The sequence below is a fragment of the Sprattus sprattus genome (assembly GCF_963457725.1).
Source record: "Sprattus sprattus genome assembly, chromosome: 10".
Taxonomy (NCBI): Eukaryota; Metazoa; Chordata; class Actinopteri; order Clupeiformes; family Clupeidae; genus Sprattus; species Sprattus sprattus.
Window position 1 is genome coordinate 10,722,699 of NC_137908.1, and position 21,745 is coordinate 10,744,443.

The window sequence follows — 21,745 nt, forward strand, 5'->3', positions numbered from 1 at the left end:
ACTATAATCAAACAATGAGAGCAATGGTCAGTTGCATGCATGGATAAACACACTGACGCAAATCCTTAAGGCTATAAATAACCCATATAGTTGGTTAGTCAACACAGAATGCTGTGTGTTTCTTGACACTACATAATTCAATCTTTTATGAGGCACAAAATGGACATTTTGTTTCAGGGTACAAGCTCATAAGCAATATACTGTGATAGGCTACAAGATATGAGCTAATACATTATTCAGTTTTTGTTTAGTTTTAGCAAAAAAAAAAAAAAGATTTAAAGGTTTACCATGACTGACATGATTTTAAACTTTATTTTGAGCCTAGGGTTGGAATTAGGGGCGTTGCTAGTTGAAAACATTTGGGGCTCAGCCCAGACCTGTAGGGGGGTATACAGGAGAAACTAAATGCACCAATGTCATGCAGTCTGAGACAGAAACGGTAAGCCATGTAGAGGTTTTTTTTTTTTTTTTTTTACAGAAATTACATTTCATGTTAACATCGTATTGTTCAAATTTAAAAAAATGTCAGCTTTGGTTTGGTATACCAAGGTTTAGATATGCCAAAGAGTGCTGTCTTGAGATCAATTTAAACTGGGGGATCATGAAGTTGAGTCTAAACGGTTGTCATCGGTTAAATCCCTTTTACCTTGCTCTTGCCCAAATGGTCAGCAACAGGAGATACTGTAACACCTTCCATCTCCTCTATTCTCGCCTGTGCCTCGTTGCCTTCATCCTTTTTTTTTTGAAAAAGCTTATTTCTTCCAGCCTTCAAGTCTGCCTTAATGAATTAGCTACCAACCTACCACCAGATACTAAAATTGACAAGCCCTGCAGGTGCGCTCTCTCTCTCTCCCTTTCTCTCTCTCTTTCTCTCTCTCCTACAACACACACAAAATGCCCTGTGCAATTAGTGTGAAGTAAATCTGCTTGAGTGACACACAGATGACCCTATTCATTAAACATTCGGGACTTTGACCTCATATGTAGTGCAAAAAGCCCACATGCAAAAGCATGCTGACAAAATATTTTCATACAAAGATCAGTTAGTCTCTCTTATCTGATATGAAATACCTCAGATTTATTTCCCTCTCAACTATGTAGTATTTTCAATAGCAATGTCCAAATGTCACCCAGAATAGATGACTTTGAATAACAATGTCTCCATGTATGGGACATAAACAAAGTGGCTCGGATTCAGCCAAATTTTATTCCAGCCATTCAATATGTTGCCTTAAGATCACCAAAGGAAGGGGTGTAATTGAATTGGCTGTTGAGCTTAAATATTAACAATATTAACAATATTATATTATAACAATATTTCACCAGAATCTCTGACAGTACCTTTAAAGCAGCGATAAGGAGTTTTGATTTTTAACTAGCAAACTAATTAAAAGGCATGCAAACACCTTGCAATCACCAAGAACAGAGTTGGCAATGATAAAAGCTTGCGAGCATGCTAACTGGAGTCTTTTGTTGGCGTCATTGTCATTATGTGAAAGCTTTTTTTAGTGGCAGGGAACAGGCAACAGGTATGTTTATCTGTCCTTCACATATACCATCTTAGTGAGTTTAAAGACGATAACAAAACTAGTTGCATATTAAAAAAAAAACAGAAAGTTAAGATAATACAATGCAATTTACTGAATTTATGAGAGGGTGATTTTTGAACTGAACTGACCAGAAATGACTGGGTTATTATGAACTGGATTTTTATAAATAATAATGGTTAAACATAGCTTATACAACCCTACACAAATGGAATGGAAGCTATAAGACCAACTCAAAAGACATCGTCTAGACACATTCACAACACACCAGGTGGCCTGGGAAATAACACCTATTTTTATGCTTTCTCTAGCCATTAATATGAGACACACACACACACACACACACACACACACACACACACACACACACACACACACACACACACACACACACACATCCACCTGACATGTACACAAAGTTTTTCTATTTCTGCTCATGCTGACAATGTACTGCTTTGAACGCAGCTGTTCATGAGCACAGGGTCCACAAGGATTCAAAAAAGCTGCTACATGTTAAAATATATGTATATAAATATTAACCAAATTCATATTTAGATACATGTAATGATTGTCAAACTACACATATTAGATTGATATTGATGAAACTGATAAAAAGGGATTGGCTCCCATTTGACAACATGCTGTCAGTATTCGGAAGTGGTTAATTTTAAGCCGTGGGGGGCGGTGTTGATCATGTGACCTCGACATCTTCCTGTTTACCACTTGCACCGTGATCTAGTCCACTTCGATTGCAACACACTCTTCACCGCAGAACTTTACTGCCATTGGGGAATAACAAGATTGTTTTCGTGTGAGGACGAATAGCATCTTAACCAATATTTGAAGATTATTTTACTGCAGATGCTGGATATTTTTGGGAATGATTACTTGACATTGAAAACGTGACAAGGCCCGGGAATCCTGGGGGTTTCCTGAGTCGGGTGCCCAATAATGGTTGGATTGAGCAGAAAGCCACTTCTTCCACCGTTAGTCTCATATAGTGTACCAGTTAGCTTACATTGTATAGTGGATGTACGTGGTTTGTTCGACGAAAACAAAACTTTATGTCCTAACAGGTGGTATGCTACAAAGTAGCAAGCCATAATTTTAACTAACGTTAGTCCTAAGAGCTAACGTTTAAGGAAGCATCATTAAGCTAGCCAACTCGCTAGCTATCCTCATAGAGCTCGCAAAGCAGTCCGCTCTCCCCTTGTCTTCAAAGAAGCTGGTATTAGCTAGCCTACAGGCTAGTTAATACAGTCAGGGCTTAAGGGTGACATATCGCCGTTGCCCTGAATTCGAGACGTATCCCTGGCTCCGGCCGCCTCAAGCGGGCAGTCAGGACGAAACTGGCCGGGAAGGGATGGCCTGGTGGGTCTTCCCGGCCTCACGGAGCAGCGGTCTTTGACGGAGGGAGCGTTCGATTAGAAGCAACGGCGGGTCGCGGCACAATGATGGCCGCTTCCCCATCGGTCGCTGGTTCCCTGAGTGCTTCGGGGATCAGCGGCCGCAAGAGCGAGGAGATCGCAGATCTGATAGATCTGTTCTCGAAGATGCAGTACAGAGCAAAGGAAATTACTCCCAGGGTAAGATAGATCGTTTGAGCTCATTTGATGTGACCTATGATCTATCCCCCTGCTCGAAGTTGGAAACATGCAGACGTGTAAAATACTTTATAAGGCTACATTAAATGGCCTAGCTTGTATGCACCTGTCTGTTGTATTAACGTAACGTCACATGATGCACACTTGACATAATTTTTTTTTATACTATTGCAATTATTGCAACATCTTGTGTCTAGCTTTTCCCATGCAAGTTATTGGCGAAATTGGATTTGACGCTTAAAACCATTGTCAGATTGTTGAAGTGTATAAAAACCTTTCACAGGTGGAACGGATAGAGAAACGTTGCCTGGAACTGTTTGGCAGAGACTACAAGTACAGCATCATCCACAATACCAACGGTGATGTTTGCGGCCACTATCCACGGCAGATAGTATTTCTGGAGTACGAGTGCACGGAACCTAATAAAGACCGGTAACTAGGTCGCCGACTCTTGTGTTGAATGTACAAAGTACTTTATAGACATACAAAGTTAATGTGTAACTTTCGGGGTAGCCACGTTGACTACTGGGAAATGACAATACCAAATTTGTATTAAACTGCGGGGCAATTATTGAAATGACTTACAATTATATTTAATAACTCATGAGTTAAAGTTGCTATGAATCTAAAGGTTATCCCATTAAAGCATTATTTCAGATTGTTCTATGATTGAGTAGCATGCTGGTTTATTTGTAAAGGGCCAGAGAGGATGTGATCAGTCACATCCGTCTACATGCACTCAAAGCTTCCATGTGCTAAGTTTGTTTAAGGAATTAAGTCGTTCACAAAAAATAAATAGTGTGATGCATGTTTCCCTGGTAGGCTTAAGTTTCCAAACTCAGTATGTGCCCTTCTCTGTGTTGCACTGACATGCAAAAGTGTTCTGCTTGGTCTTCCTTTCCATGTAGTGTGGCGTTTAGTAAGCTTAAAAAGGGACTTAACATCTGTGTAAGTGTTAATTGATTTTAAAATAACACTATTCAAAATATTTCTGTGGCTGTCTCTCCCTCTTGCTTTCAGGTTTGAAAGCGCCGTACAGATTAGTAAACTGCAGGATCTGGTGAATCGCAGTAAAATGGCTCGTTGCAGAGGGAGGTTTGTGTGCCCAGTCATCCTCTACAACGGCAAGGTGAGCACACTTCGCTGTCTGACCCTCACCAAGCTTTAAATCACATTACATTCACCTTTTAGTGAATTGGGCAGCACTTTTACTGGACTTGCTACACAGTGATGCTATTCATGTTAACAGTTTATAGTCTTATGACTGTGGTGTTGGTAGTACTAAGCTGCGCCAACGGCGTTTGGGGGCGGGGGGCTTGATGAGGATGATCAGGCTGGAGGTTGGATTGACTCCCAACAGTTTCTTCTTGAAGCTGCTCCCACATCCGTTGCTAAGTTACACTATAATTTAGATAAACTATTTTAAATGTTGTGGTGCACATGGCCTCACCTGAGTGAAGCCTAAGCATGAAAAAATGGTCCTGTTTGAGAAGGTCAAGGTCCTGTTTCCTCAGGCTGGGTCCCGTACAGTAGTGCTTCCTTGTGTGTGTGAGCTTCGGTGTTTTTGCATTGCAGCATGTGTGTCGCTCGTCCACTCTGGCTGGCTGGGGGGAGTTATACGGACGCACAGGCTACAACTACATCTTCTCAGGTTAGTTCCTCCATCGTGCCGGCAGTGCCTGTCATCACACCGGAAGGGAAATGGTTAATGACCCCGTCTCTCTCTCTCTCTCTCTCTCTCCCCCCATCCCCTCCCCCTCCCCCTCAGGTGGCACAGATGACACGTGGGCAGAGTCCGAGGAAGTGCCCGAGGATGAGAGTGCCGGCAGGTGAGAGCCTTTTGCTCGATGTGGCCCCTCTCGGCAGTGGCAAGCAGCTGTGCCAGTTATGCATTGTGTACAACTCCACATTTGTCTCACTGGACTGCTTCCAGTGGTAAACTAGGTCATGGCATAAAGAAGCTGGTTTTGCTCACACTTTCATTTTTGCTCTTGTTTCCTTGTTGTTCTTGTCTTTCTTCTTTTCTCTTCATCCCTTCTCTGTTACTTGTCTCTCTCTGTTCCCCTCTCTCTCTCTCTCTCTCTCTCTCTCTCTCTATCTCTCTCTCTCTCACAGCAACGGAGACTCTCAGCTCTTTGATAAGGTGCGCGGCTCAGACATCAAGCTACTGCGCTATCTCTCGGTGCGCTACATCTGCGACCTTATGGTGGAGAACAAGAAGGTCAAGTTTGGCCTAAAGTGAGTCAGTGTGCCTTGATGTCAGTCGTGGTTAATGTTGAACAGGGTGTGCTAAGCCCTTAGCCACGGATCTATGTTGTACCTTGATGTCACTCGTGTTTAATGTTGAACAGAGTGTGCTAAGCCCTAAGCCACGGTTCTCACAGGTTTCTCTGCTCTTGCTCTGTGTCTCCAGCGTCACCTCCTCGGAGAAGGTGGATAAAGCCCAGCGCTATGCAGACTTTACCCTGCTCTCTGTGCCTTACCCAGGTAAACCTTCACCTGTTCCTCCAGCTCTCCCACCTCTCTCCGCCTCTTGACTTTCAGACGCACTGGTGAGAATTTTCAGAGATTGTGTAGCGTGATTTGACGCCTTGACTGAGATCGCTCTGTTTATTCAGGTTGTGAGTTCTTCAAGGAATACAAAGATCGAGATTACACAGCGGAGGGACTGGTGTTCAACTGGAACCAGGTACGGCACCCATCACTGGTCCTTCTAAACGAAAGAAATTGGGGACTGCAATCATTGCTTTCATATATTTGGTTTATGGACTACCCTGGACGTCCACTCGCATGATTGGCCTGAATTGATGTGGCAGTCTGCTCCTATACCTCCTGTCACCTCTGTTGATGTTGAGTATTTAAATTAATGCAATAGGCGCTTATAAGCAAAACTGTGAGGTAACTGAAATGTAAACACATGTGAGTGGCCCACCAAACATGGACAATTGGAGACAACCATTGAAATAATCTGCTAAATCACCAATACGGAGATATGCTCAGTAAATATAATATATCAGACATATAATATATATATAAAAACATATAAAAATGGCTCATTATAATTCATTTTCTAAATATGGAAATGCCCACTGGACAGGTTGAAGATATTCAGACCTCGGAAAGTGGAGCATGGACTCTGTCCTTAGGGTCTTGTTTGTGGCTGCTCTCCAAAGGTATCTTTTGTTTTTGCAGGACTTTGTCGACGCACCTTTGACAATCCCTGCTCGCTTTACCAAGAATCTGAATATTGATTGGAGGGCATATCAGGTACTGGCAGTGCGATGATTCGTTATTTCACTCCACACCACATGTTGACATGCTTCGGATAAAAAGCCTTTTCCGAACTGATGTTAGGAAAAAACCTTATTTGTTGTTATGTCTGTCTGTACGAAAGCCCTTTGTCATAGCCTAAAGGTTGTGTCACAGTGCCCTCTACTGGGAGGAAAGGTGCCCGTAGATGTAGGCACATGGTAAAACACGATGATAAAATATATTGATCTGGTCTTGGGTTTGTACTTTATATTCTATGGCGTTAACAGTTAATTAAGTTTCAGGGAATGGATAAGAGCTTGAGATGATGCATCAGGTGCAAAGATATGAAGTAGGAATCAATTCTTTAACAAGGAAGAAGCTGTAGTAGTGAATGATGTATTAAAAAGCTCTCTCTCTCTGTCTCTGTCTCTGTCTCTGTCTCTGTCTCTGTCTGTCTCTCTCTCTGTGTCTCTGTCTCTGTGTCTCTCTCTCTCATCCTCTCTAGTCATGGGATCTGGTTGAACAGACTCAGAACTACCTGAAGCTGCTTATTCATATCATCAACAGTGATGGTGAGTCATGCACCACCCAAACACCCAGAGCGTGAGAATGCCCAGAGTACAGAGAATGATGCACACTTCACTCTCACTTTACTTTATTATGCAGATACTCTGCGCATTGGGTTACCTATGTTTGAAACGAGCTGTACAAATAGCGCCCATGTCTTGCTTTTAACACGAACTGGCATTGCAGACATTCAGTTACGTTCTGTGCACTCACAACTCACAATGGTTATGACCCCCAATGTAATTCCTCAACTAAACTGGGATTCCTAACTTAAGAGTTTTATTTTCTATCTTATGTTACGCATTTTATGTGTTGTTGCTGTTAAGCACTTTGAGCTGCATTCTTTTGCATGAAAGGTGCTATATAAATAAAGTTTTACTCTTATTAACTAATGATCAACAAATTATTTCTTTACAATCAAGAACATAAGCTGGTATGGTGGCCTGTGCAGTAATGCAGACATGCTTTTGTGCATCTGTGCCTCATAAGGTCTGTGGTGTTGTGTTCTAGATGAAAGTGGTTTGCTGGTGCACTGCATATCCGGCTGGGACAGGACGCCTCTCTTCGTGTCCCTCTTGCGCCTCTCCCTTTGGGCGGTACGTCCTCACACCTCTTTTCTCTTTCTCCCTGTGCCTCTCCCAATGCTCAAATCTCTCCCCTCATGGTTCCAGCATTGTTTGCTCGTCCATCTTGCATTGTTTGTGGAGATGCAGTGTGTCTTGTTTTATGGGAGTCCTTCTCACCCCCTGTTTCTGAGTGTCTCACTTAACCTACCTCTCTCTCTCTCTCTCTCTCTCTCTCTCTCCCTCCCTCTCTCTCCCTCCCCCTTCCTTTGCTCCTTGACTTAAAGAAAAGGAAATCTTGCAGTACAGAGGGAGCAACTGTGTCAAAGTGTTTATGATGGGAGATGAGATTTGGCCAAATGAAGTAGAGCCAGCATACTGTTTACTTTTCAAATTATCACAGGCTACATTTTGTACTCAGTTACAATATCAATACCAAATATCACCTCAGAAACATCTGGCACCCTCCATACTTTCCTCTTAACTTTATAAGTCGTGTGAGAATATGTGGGGGTGTACCTCCAACTCCCCTGAAGGCTAGTGATGTAAGGGATGTTAAGTTGTCATTGTTTAATAATCACAGCCTGCCCAGACGCAATCATACAGCACTCAAATCTCCATCGTACTCTACGTGCTGCAACTGGCGTGCAAATGTATTTTTAATCACTCTTGTAGAGGGTATCTCATGTCCTTCCCCACCATCGTGTTAAGGCTGTCGGCTTTGCCTAAGCAGGGTGTCTATTGAAACATGCATGCACAGAGCCATCAGAGAGTCAGTCAGTCAGTCAGAGAGCAGAGCCTCTGTTCCCACTCTCTGGGCCAGTAAATGATGGATGAGTGACAGTGTTTTTTCATGTTTGCCCTTCCCCTCTTCCCTGGCAGGACGGTGCCATTCACGCCACTCTGGAGCCAAGCGAAATCCTGTACCTGACCATTGCTTACGACTGGTTCCTCTTCGGGTAAGTAGCCTGTGCCACCCAACCTCACCGTCCCCTTGGTGCACGAGATGGAAAAAAAGGTTTGAGTGAGAGTGTAGCCTGGATAGATTCATAAAAGGAGCGCAACACTGCGTGGGAGTGAAACACTTGGAGAAGTTGGTTGTTTCTTATTTGATATATATATAAATAAATATCACATGCACGACTACGTTTTCGCTGGTAGCCTGTAGGTTTGTACAGTCCCACTGGGACCATGTCTTTGCAACTGTCTAGGAGGGACAAGATGTTGATATGTCTGCCACGATATTCGTGGACTACCGTGAACATGGTGACAGCATTCCAGTGAGGGAAGATGAAGAGGGCGGACAGAGAGGAAAAGGGGTCAGAGTGTGTGAAGAGGTCTGTAGGGAAGGAAAGAGCGAGAAAGATAAAGGTAGCAGGGTGTCATGGAAGCAGCGTAAAATGGGAGGAAAGATGGAGAGAGAGAGAGAGAGAGAGAGAGAGAGAGAGAAACAGAGATAAAAGGAGGGAAGGGGGCAAGGCAGAGGAGTGGGAGTGCCTCAGGGATTTCTCCTTTCATAATTACAGCTGTAGATCTTTCTAAGTTTAACTCATCAAACACAGATCGCCCTGCCAGAGAAGACGAGTAATTATGCTGCCAGAATCTTGGCCAAACTCCCGGGACTACGGCCAGCAGGGAGGGGAAAAAAAGGCAACGGAGAGTGAGAGAAATTGAGGGAATATATATGAATGATTTTCACACTGATCTGAATTACTTTGGCAGAAAAAAAGCAGAATCATTAATAATTGAATACTGCCAAATAATGCTTTGTGAAGGATTTGAATTATTGATCCATGCCTTTCTCAGTATGTCAGTTCGTGAAAATGAGGATTCTGCTGGTTTGTGTTAAATTAGGGGCTGTCAATGGGATATCAATGCACAATGTAGCCCAGTGTCCTACATTTTCTAGTGAGGGTTACTTAAAAGCCTGAAAAGTGAAATGTCCCTCTCCTACTGAACTTGCATGCCTAGAATAGAAGGCTTCCTGCCAATGAGCAAATGCGTAGTAGTGTTGTACTCCGAGGACTCGGGTGGTTGCTGGTTTTTCACCCAACTAACATGGAGCACACATGTAGCTTGTGTGTTATAATTGGTGAGTAGTTATATAATGAAGGGGTACTCAATAGGCGGACTCCGGTCCGCATCCGGGCCCAAACGCAATCAAATTTGGACCGAAGCCAAAATCAACATTCTAATTTAATCATGATCCAAGCGAGTTTTCATTAGTGCGTGATTTTGCGCTATATATTTTTTTCTTACTCGAGGTGGTTTCTATCTTCCTTGTCCAATTAGGAGCTGTAATAACAACATCACCATGACAACTCACTCACTTAATGTTGGCTGCAGCTCTGTGGGTCGTTGAGTGTGTCAATGGCAACAACCTGAGCAGACCGATTTGTGAACGGTATCTGTTTCTCAGCAAATGAAAATCATGGCGTGCTCTAAACCCGCCAAAAAAGTTGATTCCAAAAATCGCGAATTTAAGACAGAGTGTACTGACAAGTATGCATTTGTGCTGCCTGTTGGGAGCACAAAACCGATGTGTTTAATCTGCAACGAGACAGTTGCCCTTGTCAAAAGTGGTAATGTAAAACGTCAATGTGAAACAAAGCATGCCAGAAAAATAAACCAACTGCAATCATAACAAACGACATGCAGTGTAATAGTTAGATCAGCCACACAACAAAAGCGTGCATACCTCAACATACTGTTGTGAGTCTGCCTTTCCAACCATGAATATGGTAAAAAAACAAATACAGGAGCATGCTCATTAATGAACACTTACATCAGTGCCTCCGCCTGGCCTTCACATTTTTTTATGCCCAAGTTTAAAGCACAGAACAGGTGTCACCTTTCACACAAATAAGGCCAGACCACATCACCCTTTTGTGCATAGTTTGAACGTTTTTGTTGGAGTTATGTTTTTGGATTTTGACCGTCACTATTTCGCACCCTGAACCGAATGAAAATTTGGGGAGTGGACCTTTTGGGTTTCTAGTTGAGTAGCCCTGGTCTAGCAGGAGTACTGATTGTGTCGTCAAAAGGACTCTGAAAGCCCCTCATCACATGATTCGAAGAACTGTGTGTTCTTATACTAGAGACATTTAAATACATATCAGACAGATGTTTTACATAGAATTTAGTTTTCTGATGTATACGTTTTATAGTCAGCTGGTAATTGATGCTAAGCAGCTAATTTGTGGGTATGAGATGCTTGAGGTTATTGAGTGGATTTATCCATCCAGTGAATGTGAAGTTCTTTTTTTTCTTCTTCTTGTTCTCTATCAACCCCTCTCACAGTCACATGCTGCCTGATCGACTCTCCAAAGGGGAGGAGGTGAGTAGAAGTAGAGACATTTTCAGTTCCAACACAAGCTTTTAATGTACAAGTTTCAAAACACTTCACTCTTGCTGCGTAGGCTGTGATGGGCTATATTCTGTCATAGTGTGTTGCGTTATAAGCACCGCCTAAGCATATACCTCCAGCAGTCACTATGACCTGGGGATACTCCCGTCTGTTGGAATGTTTGTTGGGTATGTCCTAGGGGGCAGTGTTTCATAATTTATGGGGGCTCACCAGGAGGGAAAATATGTTTTATGTTATTGATGTGTTTCTCTCTTGTCTGTCTCTCTCCCCCCTCACATATCACGGCAGATTTTCTTTTTTTGCTTCAATTTTTTGAAGCACATTGTCTCTGAGAAGTTCTCGGCCGTAAGAAAACAGAGGTGGGTGCCTTACATTGGCTAGTTCTTTCAATTGCAGTAGCTAAATCACAAAACAGAATTTGTGCATATCCTGCCATCTCCCCCTAATTTCCACATTATTAACATTTACTTCTTACCAAATCTCATGTTATGTTGCTACGTACATGTTTGTCATTGTCATGTGCAAGCTATAAACTGTGTAGATACTAATAGCAAGCCAAACTCTAAAGGACCTCTTTGGCATGCATATTGTATTGAAGCCCTGTCTCCCTTGAAGAGCTTGAAGATTCTGCATTACCAGTCAGAATATTTAGAACACACATTGTATCAAGCTCAGCATCTTCCTCATGGTTAAGAGATAACCTCCTTTATGGGATGTATGTTTTGGAGAGGGTCACCAGAGACACACACACACACACACACACACACACACACACACACACACACACACACACACACACGGGCGCACTCAGTGACTTCGTAGAAATGGTGTGAAGAATTCATGAGGACATGTCTTTCTTGTTAGTGGCCACCCTCTTTCCGTTGTTTGGTTTTCAACAGTAGAGGTCAGGCCAGCCCTGTGTTTTCCTTGCTTAAGGCAGTTACACAGACTACAGCAGCCTGACCCCCACTGGGTCCAGCAGGGGCTGAAAAAATAGTAATTTATGTAATGGCTCCTTTTGAATGACTGCCTTTCCCTTTTTATTCCTTTATGCCCATGCTCTCTCCTCACTTGTGCTCTCTCTCCCCCCCCTTCTCAACCCCCACGGTTGCTGTTTCTCCACCCTTCTGCCAATCCAATTGTCCATCTGGCTCCACGGCGACGTGATTGGCTCAGCAGAAGGAAAAACTCTCACTTCAAAGACACTGATTTCACCGTGGATGACCTCTGCCAACTCAGTAAGTTGCGTTTGTTATGTCTGTTTATGTTGCGTTTGTTATGTCTGTTTATGTTGCGTTTGTTATGTCTGTTTATGTTGCGTTTGTTATGTCTTTTTATGTTGCGATTGTTGAACTGTTGTGTTGCCCTGCACTGTGAGAGGGGCAGGCAGGGGTTGCCTAGCCTGCGTGTCGTTCATTACTCACCTTGCAGAATAGCCAAAGCTCTAAAACTTGTAACAGTATTAGAGTGTGGATCATCATTTTAAACATACATATCATGGTTTGAAAAGTTATATTCACTTCATTTCTTTTACGTTTTTCCATTGGTATTCAATATGTAACACCTAACAAGAAATGCAACTTGTAGCTTGAGTATCTATTGTTGCTTGTATATTGTAGCAGAGTTCTTTCGGGGCAAATGATCCACAACAGCAGATGTCCAGACAACTTTTCAGTCATTCATAAGTTGTAGGCTCTCAGCTTCAGACGCTCATGAATGTTGGATCTAAGCATGCCTTGAGGCTCTGATTCACTGCTGTTCTCCCTCATCTCTCTGCCTGTCTCACGTCTCGGCCTCTGTCTCACGTCTCGGCCTCCTCCCTCTAGAGTCCCGAGAGTCCCGGGGTAGCGTCACCAGCCTCAGTAGTGACTTCTCTCTGATCACTGAGGACAGCCCGGCAGCGGTGGCGGCAGCAGCAGCAGCGGCAGCAGGAGGATCCAGTCTGGTCAACGAGGCCATGGACCACTTCTCCAGCCCACCACAGCCCTGTAGTGGGTAAGTCCAGCCCATAGTTCCCCCCCCCCCCCCCCCCCCCCCCCCCCCCAGGTGTCTGACTAAAGCCAGGTGAAGGCTGGGACAAGTGAAGGGCTCGTGTAGGGGTCTCAGGTCCTGTGCAGGTGCCTTAGGGCTTAACGCTGTGCTTTACAGGCAACCCTGTGTTCCTTCTGCAGTCTGGCTCAGAGGAGATTCTCTGTGCTTCCTCTGTGTTTGGCCATGGACTGATGCTGGTGGATGGCACGCGGGCTGCCTTTTAATTGCCTATTTCTGTTCTCAGGAGGAAACCCATGATGTCGTCACCTCAGGCGATGGTCTGGAACCGCCCGCACCTGTCAGAGGAGAGGATACCTCATCCACTCTCGGAGGGCAAGTCCTCCAGCTCCTCCTCCTCGAACCAATCAGATCAGGGCTCACACGGCACTCGCACCGGGAGCAGCCCATTGGCTGTGCCAGGAAGGAGGTCAGTCAATCCACATACACGGGGATTTGGAGTGTAATTGGGTTGACATTGAAGGGGTCGTGCTGTTTTCTGAAATACAGGAGTTCAGTTGCATCATCATACAAAGTTTATTAACATGTAGGACAACGTCCTCGTTTTAAAGGTGGCATGCTTTAGCAGTCTGTATTGTCCTCTTGTTTGGCAGCATTGAGCTATGAGCATGAATGTGAACTCTACTCAAAAATCACTAACCAAAATAAGTGCCCCAGGGGCACCGCTACACCTTCGGCTGCCGTAGTGATGCCAAATTGCAAGGTGGCTTGACAAGATATTTATCGCATCCTCCTCTGTTCTCTACACGCATTACTGCAGAAGAGTTGTGTGGCACGAGTCTGTCCTGGCATCTGTGTCTCTCTCTCTCTCTCTCTAGTTCTGGCTCTTTGGCCACATCAGTCTGTCATGTGGTGGGTTGTGTGTCTGGTTGGTAACCCACGCCCCCCGTTTGTGGCCATCATATTCCAAATCACAGCTAATTCATTATTAGCTGTTGTCTTGTCAAAGGGGTAGGGAAAAACACGGGCTGTGTGTGTTCCTGTTCTGTCGAGGATTCAGGCGGTGGGATGTACATTTATGACAGGGGATGAATAGAGCTGTAGGGCTATAGAGTTTTATGATGTTTTGCTTTTGTGTGTGTGTGTGTGTGTGTGTGTGTGTGTGTGTGTGTGTGTGTGTGTGTGTGTGTGTGTGTGTGTGTGTGTGTGTGTGTGTTTCCCTGTCAGTGGGTGTTCAGTGCTGCTTTCAGTTCTACCTGTTCTCTGTGTGTGAATGTGTGTCTGTGTGTGTCTCGGTGTGTCTGTGTGTGTGTCTGTGTGTGTTTGGGCTGCATTTGTGTGCATGTGTGTTCTTGCATAGCGCAGGAAAGCTCTGGAATATGACTAACCATCTTTCACTCGCCGCAATTTGATGTTGATTGGCCTCGGCACTCCAAGCCATTATCAGTATGGAGTGTGGCTTAATGGCTCCATCTGCATAAAGCCTGCGCTGCAGTCTCTGGTTCCTCGGGCCCCTGGTGGACCAGAGAGGCACGGGTTCTCACAGAGGTGGAAGCCCTCTCGCTGACCTCCGTGCCCTGCTGCGTAGCCCGAGAGTGACTGTCCCCTCACCCATGACCTCTCCCTCAACCTTGACCCTTGGGTGTCTGCTTTTTCTTTCTTTTTTTCTCCCCCCCCCTTCCCCCCTCCTCACTGTCCCTCTATCACACTCTCACCTTTGGCGCTGTCTGTCTTCATTACTGTCATTTTCTTGCGCTCTCTCTTTATCTTTGTCTGTGTCTATTTCTGTTGGCTATCCTCATCTTTTTCTTGCTCGCTCCTATTTCTTTTTGATTGCTCGTATCTTTCTATGAGTCTCTCTCTATGTCTCTCTCTCCCTCCCACTTTTTTTTTCTCTCTCTCTATTTCTCTCTCTCCCTCCCACTTTCTTTTTCTCTTTCTTTCTTTCTTTCTCTCTCTCTCTCTCTCTCTGTCTCAATCTCTCTCTCTCTCTCTGTCTCTCTCCCTCCCACTTTCTTTTCTCTCTCTATGTCTCTCTCTCTCCCTCCCACTTTCTTTTTCTCTTTCTTTCTCTTTCTTTCTTTCTTTCTCTCTCGCTCTCTCTCTGTCTCTCTATCTCTATCTCTCTCTCTATCTCCCTCATTCTTTCTTTTGTTCTTTCTTTCTTTCAATGGCTCTTCCTTGCTGTCCCTTGCCCGTCTCTCCCTGGCTCTGTCTCTGAGCAGGTCTATGGCGGAGTATGCGCGCTCAGGCTCCTCCCTCTCCACTGACTACGGCAGCTGGCAGATCGTGTCGGGCTGCGGTAGCATCCACGACCACGGCCCCCTCCATGCCGAGTCGCCCTTGCCCTTCAGCTTCCAGGACGAGGGACCCAGCGGCCGCATGTGAGTCTAAAGCCCTCCCCACGTCCCACCCCCACCCCCCACCCCCTTGCGCCACTAACCTTTTAACCTTTGACCTCTAACCCTTACCCATCCCACGCCATCACCGAACTTGGTCCAAGTCGCCCAATCACCTCACCCGGCAGCACAGGCATGGAGGCAGTGAAAGGGCTGCTCTGGAGCACGCAAAGGAACATATTTCACTCAGTCCATATTTATATAGATATGCGTGCGCATGCGCGTGTGTGTGCGTGTGCGTGTGCGTGTGCGTGTGCGTGTGCGTGTGCGTGTGCGTGTGTGTGTGTGTGTGTGTGTGTGTGTGTGTGGGCGCGCGCGTCCATGTCCATGTGTGTGGTTTGTGTGTTTGTTTGTTTGAAGTTGGTGTAAGCTGGCAGTTTTTGTGAAGTTGCTTTGTGTGTGTGTTTGATTAGCTAGACAGCTGTATGGATGATTTTGTCTTTGTTTTTTTTTTTATATTCAATGTTGGATGACTACCAGTAGATTGAAAAGGGCTTTGGTTTTATTAGCATGAATACCAAAGGCATTAAAATACTTAATATCAGATGGAAAATAATTATACTTCTGAAATACTCTCCCTTTAGATACTAACTAGACAAGCTCACCCATCAGGCTGGATCTGTGGATCTGTGGAGGTTTATATGCATATATTACATTAAAGGTCATTAAACAGAATCTTAAACGTCTAGGCAAAGGAATGATTGTAGACAAAAGCGATGTACTGGTTGATGTATGGGGAAACTGATAGTCGGGTTACTTTTGGTGTACCATGATCCTTAAACCTCTCCTGCGTTCATGTAATAGCAGCCACTGTGCTTGCCCCAGAAAAAAAAAAATTGTTTGTGAATGGCAGGGCTGTAGGACAACACAGACAATTACCCAGCACCAGGGAAAATATCTCACCTCTCTCTCTCTTTTTCTCTCTATCTCTCTCTCTCTCTCACTTCATCTGTCTGTCTTTCTGACTCAATGGCTTCTGGGTTACCAATTCATTTTTCAGCATCAGAGGTGGATTATAAATGTCAGGGTGTTTTGCGCCTTTCTCTTCATATTTCTGTTGTTCGCCGTTTTAGGAATTTCCCTTTCTGCTCGACCGGGCTGCTAAATGGAGTGCGTCTGGAGACCTGAGTGTGCGACTGGTCTGTGCAAATAGGAGCTATCCATCTTTATTAATGGCACAGAAAGAGGGTGGAACATATGGGGAGGCGCGGAGCCTGAGAAAATGCTAGTAAATTGTTTCATTGTCATTGCACACCATGTCTCTGTGCAATGCTGCTGACATTAAAGGAGTTCTGGTTTCGTTTTTCACTCCCCTTCTTTCTTATTGTCATACTTTCTTTCCATTCTCTCTCTTTATTCATATCTTTCTTCCTTCCTTTTTCTGTCTCCCTGTCCACCTGCCTTTTCCAACCATATTGCCAGGGTCTGTTGCCCTCGACACACTCTGCACATTTTACCTTTGTTCACTGGGCACGCTGCACCACATACTGTGTCCTTAGCTTCTGGACACACAGCTCTCACCGTCTATCACTTAAAAAAAAAAAAAAAAAAAATAATGTATCTCAATCTTTCCAGCACTGTCTGCCTCCATCTCTCTTTATCTATCTCCTCAACCCCTCTCCCTAACTCTCTCTGTCTCCATTTGCTTCTCTCTCTCAAACTATCTGTCCCCCTCTCTCTCTTTCTCTCTCTCTATCTCTTTCTTTCTTTCTTTCTCTCTCGCTCTCTCTCTCCCCCACCGCTAACTACCTCTCCGTTTCCCCACTGCAGTGAATATGTGCCGGAGCGGCAGGCTCGACTGGAGGCGGTGAGGGAGGTGTTCCTGGCCGCGTACAGCTCCACGGTGGGGCTCAAGTCCACGGCCCCCAGCCCTTCGGGCGCCATCTCAGGGCTCCTGGAGCAGTTTGCCCGTGGAGTGGGACTCCGCGGCACCAACACAATCATCTGATCGACAGAGACCCCCCCCCCCCCCCCCAACGGTTAACCCTCTCCAGTCTGGGCCTTTTAACATAGCAACTCAAGCACCTCAAGCCTCCACACCCCAAAATCTCCCCTGAGACCTCTGGCCTCGGTGCACCCCGACCCTCACACAATACCTCTACTTATCCCCAGAGTATAGTCCTCTAACTAAGTGTGTGTACATGCATACAGACCTCCTCTCCTTTTTGCTCAACTGTAGCGGTCCTGTCCAGACCCTCTTGTTGTGTTCTTCACTTCCACTGAGTCCCTCACACACACACACACACACACACACACATCTCGCCTCCTCCCCAACTGCTGGACATGGTGTGTGTGTGTCAGACGGGGTGAATTGACTCAAAAGACTGTTTTGAAAGAGCGAGTACTCAAATGCTGTTTTTGTGATCAACTGTTGGAAGACAAAAGAGAAATAAGTGCCAAACTATAACCACCGTGGGGCTGTATTTCTTTAATATTCGTTTATTTTATATTTTGATTTTATTTTTTTATTTTTAAATGTGGCAGTGCAGACCCTTTTTGTTTTCTTGAAGTTGAGGCAGTTCCAGCTCTGTTTTTTTCTTCTGTTTCTTTTTCTCTATGTTGCACATTTCTAGTTGAAGCACAGAGCTGGCAGGTGGGGGTTTGCGGGTGGTGGGGTTAGATCATTGGGGCTTTTACGATGTAACATCCAGCCAGAGTATCAAAAAGGGAAGCTCTTTTTTTTGTCTTAGCACTATACTTCCACTTATTAAAAAAAAGAATTGAACAAACGGCATAGCATTAACATGAAGAATGGGATGATGCTCTTACCTGATAACCTTGCCACAATGCCTTCATGTCTCAAAACGGTTCTGATCATTTGACCGTAACCCGTCACCAAGCTGCACATATATAGCTGACATTGAAGATTTCGGTGTGAATATCAAAATTTGTCATCCCACTTCATTAACTCTTTACCCCTTAATTTGCTTTTTGGTGCTCTATAGTCTTTGGTTGGGGCCAAGGGTTTCAGCTGCCGTCAGTTTAATAGTAAGGATTTAGTGTAGAGGACACTGTTCAACAAGGGCAGCGTTTGAAAACGTTTTCTTCCCTTCAAGACAAACGGTTAAGAGTTTACGTGAGAACTTTGTATTTCCTCTAGTAAGGGATGAGCAAATCTCAGATGCTGCTATTGAGACTTTAGACCATGCCCTTAGGGTGGGGTGAAGCTGCAACTGAACTCAGCAGTTCTTACTTGACTTCAGCCTTCAAGCCATTAGCTATTTTGCTAGCCAAGCCCCTGGTCATGCCGCCTCTTGTTTCTTAAAGACACAGCACCTCATGATCGCCTCTGTCTCTCTGTGTGTATATGAGTGGTGCTGATGTACCACACATGCATTAAACATTGCAAAAAAACATGCAATTTCAGTGATCGCACAGACTATCTAATTCACCTTTCAGGCTTAGTTTGCATGGCCATGTCAGATTGTTTTCTAAAGCCGTTCTGCTGATGCGTTTATATTGACAGTTCTGTTTCTGTTTGAAATAGAAGAATGTCCAGAGCAAGTGCTTGCCTTGCGTGTTAGGGACAGAGAGCCATTTTAGACCGGTCTTCTTGGCAGTTAAAGTACACCGGTTGCCTTGACAACGGGGTAGTTCTTGTTGGCCTATTTCTATTACTGAAACCATTTCCAGCAGGACACTACAGGTGGTGATCAGGTCCCTCAGCTATAAGCGTCCATTTGTATTTTGTACACCATAGCACTGAACCCCAGTCACTTTGGTCATACAAGGCACCAATGCTGTTCTTTTTGTGATGGAAGAGGCATACATGATGGTTATGAGTAGTTTGCTACTTTCAGAAGTGTAATGGATGACTTGAGGAAAGCAGTAGGTTAAATCAGTCATGTTTATTAATTCTGATACTATAATGCCAAACTGTTTCTAACAGCTTCTATACCTCAGGATAATTTGTTGTGCCTTTTCCTTTAGTGATGCTAACTATTCTTAGTAAGGACTGACAGCAACTGTTTTTCTACTACATCTGGCAATTCTTACAGTTTGCCACAATCCAGACGCGTTGCTTACCTACAAACACACAGACCTCCGTTTTGTCCCGCATGATCATTGTTCTCTTTTGACCTTAACCAAATCTCTTTTTGCAGTTCAATTCATACTGATAAGAAGAAAGGATGGTTAAGGACCTCAGTCACCAGGGTGATCCTGAAAGGTGCTTGCGTGCGTGTGTGCGCTTGGTTGTGTCTTTGAGAAAGACGTCCTGTAGTCTGCATTTGTTATCTGATTTGTCCACTTTCACCCCAGCAACATTTCTTTTTCTTCCTATCCATAACGTAAAATCTGGAAATAAATGTCTCATGAGCAGTTCGTAACACTGCATACAACTGATTGGCATATCTGAAATGAAAAGAACGTTAGACTTCCATGATGCCCCTGTAGTTAACTGTAAGGTTTTGAACAGTCACCCAATTGATCCACTTATCACTGATATGTCAATCAAGGCAATTCATTGTCTAACTTAAGCTCAGGATTAATCTAAAATGCCAGCTGTTATAGCCTTTTTGTTTTTAATTTTCACGCATTTTGCAAAGCTTAATTGTTATTTATTTAGAATTTACCTTTTCAATCAACATTTGGTTCATTTATATATGTTGGCATATCCAAGATCTCTCCAAATCTTCAATATCCGAAAGCCCATTTAAATCTTGCTGATATTGTTTCTCTTGTGGTGGAAAGGGAAAAAGAAATAAGGAATGAGGTTGACACTGACACGGTAAAGGAAGTAAATGGGCTCCTTTGAATTACAGGGACTGTGGTTCAAGGACTTCATGTTACTTCTATCAGTTTGGCATGTGCGTCTCACATTACTTGTCACAACCTTAGCAATTTGACAAAGCTGCAGTTACTTCTTAGATGGACGTGTCCCCCCGTCACCTTTAATCTTATTTTTGTTTGTTTCACTGAAATGCTGCATTGCACTCATTGTCCTTACAAAACAATTTTTAAGTTTTTGTTTTCTTTGCATTGTTGTTTTTAATTTTAATTTGATCAATTCTTTATTTGAATATTTTCTTTTAATTGTTGCAAGAGATGTGTAGGCTACAGCAAAAAGTATGTGAATTTTTTTTTCAGGTGGACGTTCTCAATAAAAGAGACAAAAATCAAATGCAGAGTGTGTTTTGTGTGTTATGTGTTTACACTACTGAACTACTGATTGCAGTGTGAAAAGATGCACTGATACTTGTTGAATGATTATATGCGAATTGGTTAAAATTACACTCCGCGAGTCTGGTGTCAACAGCCAATCAAATAACACCCCTCAATTCCTGGAGCAACCTGTTGATTGATTGGCGCGAATTGTTTATGGCTCAGTTCGAGCCGCTGTGTTTGTTTTCTATGCACAGAGCTGCGTAGACTATGAACACCGTAGGGCTGAAACACACCAAACGCGTTTTTGAAACCGCAGACGCTCAAGAATATCTTGGCAATGTGCGGCGGGCAAAACAGACGCAGGGGCACCAGGCGTGATGAGCAGTGCGCCTCCGCGCCTTGCGCTGAAAAGTTGAATAGTTCAACTTTTAAGCGCACCAAAAAAACGTTAGAAGGACACAACGCGTGGCGGATAAAAGTCGCACACGCAAGGCGCGCTGTACCATAGGAAACAATGCATTGCACAAAAATGCACAAAGTTTTAGGCAAAACATTTTTTGAAGCCTGCATAGTAGCCTACCTCTTGAATTGGTTTAAATCTACAATCCTTTGTCTTTATCTCTATTGAGTTTCAACAATTCAAGAAAACAGAGCAGGGCTGTTCATATTTAATATTGGTAGTAGGCTACGCTCAGACCATCAGGGGAAGGCTTCAATTACAGAGTAGATTTTACCCCGTGCCATGCCCTGTGTTAATTATGGCTATTTAGGTCTTATAAATTGTATTTTGTATTTTGAGGTTAAAACCCCAACATGTTATATGTTGATCTATGACTAAATCATCCTTTCTTTCACAGGCTGGACTGGTCTTTTCTTTTTGTTAGTTTAACTTGTTGAACACCACGTTCAACCACTCGGCGAATTCATTTTTTAAATTTCAGACTTATTCTCTTCCGTGTTATCCAATCGAATTGTTGGCTGGACTAAGTTAAGAGCTGCAGATCTGGTGTTGCGCCCCCCTCTGCAAGAAAGTCTGACCAGGAGCTTTTCTTTGATTCTATCACCACCTGCCGATAGGGCCAGAGTATAGCGGGGGAAGAAACTGAACTGCTGCCGCTCGTCTAGAAAAGGCGCGCTACACGCGCCCGCTACGATGTCTGAACTCGCCCCGCGCGCAAGACGCGACACATGGAACGCCTCGAGAGTCGAGAGAGAAACACACCGCCCAGGTATTCCGCTCGCGCACCGAACTCGTCAGAGTGCGTTCGTTACCGACAGTGATCAATGTCGCTCTATCATTTTTTAAATAAAAGCCAGTTATAAACGAAACCTGGTCGAACAGCTGTGGCTG

The 21,745-nt window shown here is 44.1% G+C and overlaps 1 protein-coding gene across 3 annotated transcripts; it reads left to right on the forward strand.

Annotated features, from left to right (window-relative positions):
* Nucleotides 1–2,291: 2,291 nt before the first annotated feature.
* Nucleotides 2,292–20,401, forward strand: mtmr14 (myotubularin related protein 14). Of its 3 annotated transcripts, none has more exons than XM_080846451.1 (19): nt 2,292–3,133; nt 3,435–3,583; nt 4,172–4,280; nt 4,727–4,802; nt 4,920–4,980; nt 5,267–5,389; nt 5,565–5,638; nt 5,770–5,840; nt 6,344–6,418; nt 6,909–6,975; nt 7,481–7,566; nt 8,416–8,492; nt 10,834–10,870; nt 11,189–11,259; nt 12,077–12,138; nt 12,727–12,895; nt 13,176–13,358; nt 15,115–15,273; nt 17,059–20,401. In XM_080846451.1, exons 1-19 carry the CDS (start codon nt 2,999–3,001, stop codon nt 17,234–17,236), a joined length of 1,962 nt encoding a protein of 653 aa, XP_080702577.1. In that variant the 5' UTR covers nt 2,292–2,998; the 3' UTR covers nt 17,237–20,401. The 3 variants fall into 3 exon arrangements, with proteins under 3 accessions (XP_080702577.1, XP_080702578.1, XP_080702579.1); XM_080846452.1 differs by having other exon boundaries at nt 12,080–12,138; XM_080846453.1 differs by lacking the exon at nt 15,115–15,273.
* The last annotated feature ends 1,344 nt before the right edge of the window (nt 20,402–21,745 follow it).